The 3,327-nt window shown below is 44.4% G+C and overlaps 1 protein-coding gene across 1 annotated transcript; it reads right to left on the reverse strand.

The window, feature by feature from the left end:
- Positions 1-830: 830 nt before the first annotated feature.
- On the reverse strand, positions 831-2,821 carry LOC134476784 (androgen-binding protein homolog). The gene is made up of 3 exons (XM_063252438.1): positions 2,761-2,821; positions 2,068-2,249; positions 831-950 (listed from the first exon to the last, which is right to left on the reverse strand). The coding sequence occupies exons 1-3, from the start codon at positions 2,819-2,821 to the stop codon at positions 831-833; spliced, it is 363 nt and encodes a 120-aa protein (XP_063108508.1).
- Positions 2,822-3,327: the final 506 nt, after the last annotated feature.

The raw sequence follows: 3,327 nt of genomic DNA on the forward strand, positions 1-3,327 counted from the left end.
AGGAGAAAGAGAGCAAGTCTCTCTCCCTCTCTCATATCATATGCATGCTACCCAAACCAGGGTAGGTGCAGCAGTCACACCCATAATCCCAGCACTGGACAAATGAATCAGTCACAAACTCTAGATGCCCACACTTATGACTGCATTAAACTTTGGGGTGACTTCTAGACTCAAACCAGAATATTTTGTTTCTTCCCCTCTTCTGGAAATAACCAGGTCCCAGGGCCAGGTGTATCCATGGAGCACTGTCAATTTCCTGGGGAATCATAAACCTTGGAGGTGGTGAATGGCAAATGTCACCAGGAAACCAAGAGGATTTGTGAGAAATGCCCCCAAGTCATTTCTTGAGTCACCTGGAAATTACAGGATTGACACTTAAAAGGGCAAGAGGCTCAAAATATGATCAGAGCCAGAGCACAACAAATTGTCAGTAACTGTGAACTCTATTTCTATCTGTCCAAACTAGTGAAAGGTGAAGCTATGTATATGCTATGGAATCCACATACAATCCTCATTTTACAGCTTCAGAAATGTAAAATGACTTCCCCATGATCATACAGTGAGCGTGAAACAGGGCCTATTTTTTGTCCTTGCTCCAGCTGACTGCAGTCCCTGAGCTCTGAGTGTCATCATGTGTCACTTGTCACCACCTTCCAGGATCTCTGACCTGGCCTCACACAGTACACACACAAGGGACACACATAGCTGAGCTGCAGGTATTTTATTTAAATTGACCTAATAGAGACTAAGCAGGTGAGGCCAGGTGTCTGGATTCCAGCTTCAGGTGAGAAGAATGGGGCAGGAAGATGGTGCTATGATCAGGTAGAATGCTAAAGCAGGTAACTCCTTTTAAGAGACAGCGCAGTAATATAACCATAAATTTTCTTCACAGCCTCCACCACTGCTTTCGGATTGAACGAATTGCACTCTTTGCTGGAGGTGATTTTGAGCTGGAAGAGAATGAGACAAAGGCAGATACAGTTGGTTGCAGGCAAGTTCTGGACATTTGGCAGGGTTATCTAGTTCTCTCAGAATCACCCCACTGCTCATCTGCACAGATGGAAAGCTCTCTGTGGTTCACCTACTTCCCCAAGAAGCAATGGATCACAAGTCCTCAAGAGGAAGGCAGACCGTGCCAGGAAGAAGATAGTCTCCTGACCACACACAATCAAACTAATAAGACACGCAAGATGAGAAGATTCGGGAGGGCAAAGAAGGGGCTGTGTTTTGGGGAGAGGCAAGGTGTCTGAGTGTGGGTTTTTGTGTGATCTTCTTTACCTAAAACCACCTGCCATGTATCCTGTACATATGAGATGTATATGTTCATGTAATAAGCAATCTCATGGGTCCTGTCTGCTTGTCTCACTACAAGAAATTCTGTTCCTTGGTTGTGGGAGCTCATTTTGCCAAATTGACAATAAAAGTACTTTGGGAAACAGGACAAGATGCAAACCATTGAAAATATACATAATAGAGGAACCAGAATACTTTTCTAAAAGTCCAGGAATGCAAAGAGCAGGTTCAGTAAGCAGCTATATGAATCCAGAGGAGGCTTCAGAAGCCTCAGGGATACAAGCCAGGGAGTCAAAATGCTGGCTATGAGCACAGACACAATGCAGGTGGATGTGGCACTCATGGAGTAGCCATCAAGCTGGGCACTAAGGAAGTGAAGCTGCACATGAGATAGAAGGCTTCCAGCCTCTAAAACACAGCTCATGGGCGGAGGAGGTTAACACTGCTCTTGCTCTCCTATATCCTCTAATGGAGGTGGGGGATCACAAGAGTGGAATCAGTGTCTGCATTTCTCTGAAAATATTCTCCTGCTTGCCTATGCATGCTTCACCTCTCCTAGGTGTATGCTAATTATTGCTATAGGAAGAGATGTGGCAGCATAACACTCTGGATGTGCACATGACATGTTCTTGCCATACAGTGGAGCAAAGCTTTGTGGATTCAACTGTAGACAGCAGCTGTTACACTTCGCATGATTTTATGGTCCTTTTAGATATTGAAATACTACTTTATGCTGTATATTAGAGGGTGCAAAGAAATTAGAAAGGAAGTTACCAAGGCCTTAGTATCCAATATCTTGACTTTGAGTCCTCCTTCATTGAAACAATCCTGGATTTTTCCAAAGGCTGCCTTTTCTGCTTCAGTAGCATTTACTACATTAAGGGCATCAAACAATGGTTTCTTCAATCCCAAGACCACTTTCCCAAAAACATCATAAAAACTAACACATACATTATCTGAAAACACAGGAAAGAAAACATCTCATTAAAGGAATCCACAGGATGGGAGTGGTTGAGAACTATGTGTCTCTTCCACTTTTATCTACTGATAGCTGATTGATTTTCCACACAGTGCTACCTGCCCACAGGACTGCTGCCACCTGAGACAGAAAGCATACTCCTGTGAGGCACTTCCCCAAGGGATCAGTTCAAGGGCCAAGACAAAGGACCCTCTGTCCCTGACCAACATCCCAACCACAGCAGCCTGCATGTTTCTGCCCTTCACATGAGCAGCACCACCCTAACTCACTACTCTATGCACAGCTAGTGACCCCCGCAGCACCAAATCTTTCCTTTGGTACAAAGGCTGAGGGCTCCAGGGATTTTCTGCAGGGATCCTGGGCAATGATCTCCAGATGCTCATTAACTCTGTTCCTATCGTTTACTTGGAGATCACCAAAGGAAAATGGAGTGAGATGAACTGGAGCAAGGATCACAAAAACAATTTGCCCCCTCTTCCTATGCTTACCTGTCTGGAAGCTCAACTCCATGGTCACTAGCAAAACCAGCACAAGGAGTATCCCCTTCATGGTGTAGACTCCTGAAATTCTCTTCTCAAGGTGAGTAGTCTGCTGCTTTATAAGCACTAGCTCTTGGAACTGAGCCCTTACCTATAACAGGAATGCCAAATGCATGTGGAAGAGGACACGTGGTCTCTGCAGCCTGAGGGGTAGTAAGCATGCAGAACACCTCCCCTCTAGGGTGCAAGACTCATGGAGATGTTTATCCCACTTCTTTGGGAGTTAGGTGACCAAATCTTTGCCAAAAGAACCACTCAAGCTGACCTTTCTAAACTAACTTTTCTGAGCCAAAATTTTTATTGTCCCAGCTGTCACCTCTGGTTCCTGGTCATATCCTTCCACCCAACTCACCTGGTTCCAAATGCTTTACTTTCTGAAATAAAGCACAGAGAAATCAAAGTCACTGCTGTGTTTCCATAAGCAGCAAAAATATCATGAAGAAAACTGATATATGCCTGTATGTGTTTAACACATGGAAAAAAGTATGCAGGTTTGAGTCTGACTGAGGTTTATTA

The sequence above is a fragment of the Cavia porcellus genome, unplaced genomic scaffold (genome assembly GCF_034190915.1).
Source record: "Cavia porcellus strain 051 isolate PalLab524CR breed Dunkin Hartley unplaced genomic scaffold, mCavPor4.1 scaffold_7, whole genome shotgun sequence".
NCBI lineage: Eukaryota > Metazoa > Chordata > Mammalia > Rodentia > Caviidae > Cavia > Cavia porcellus.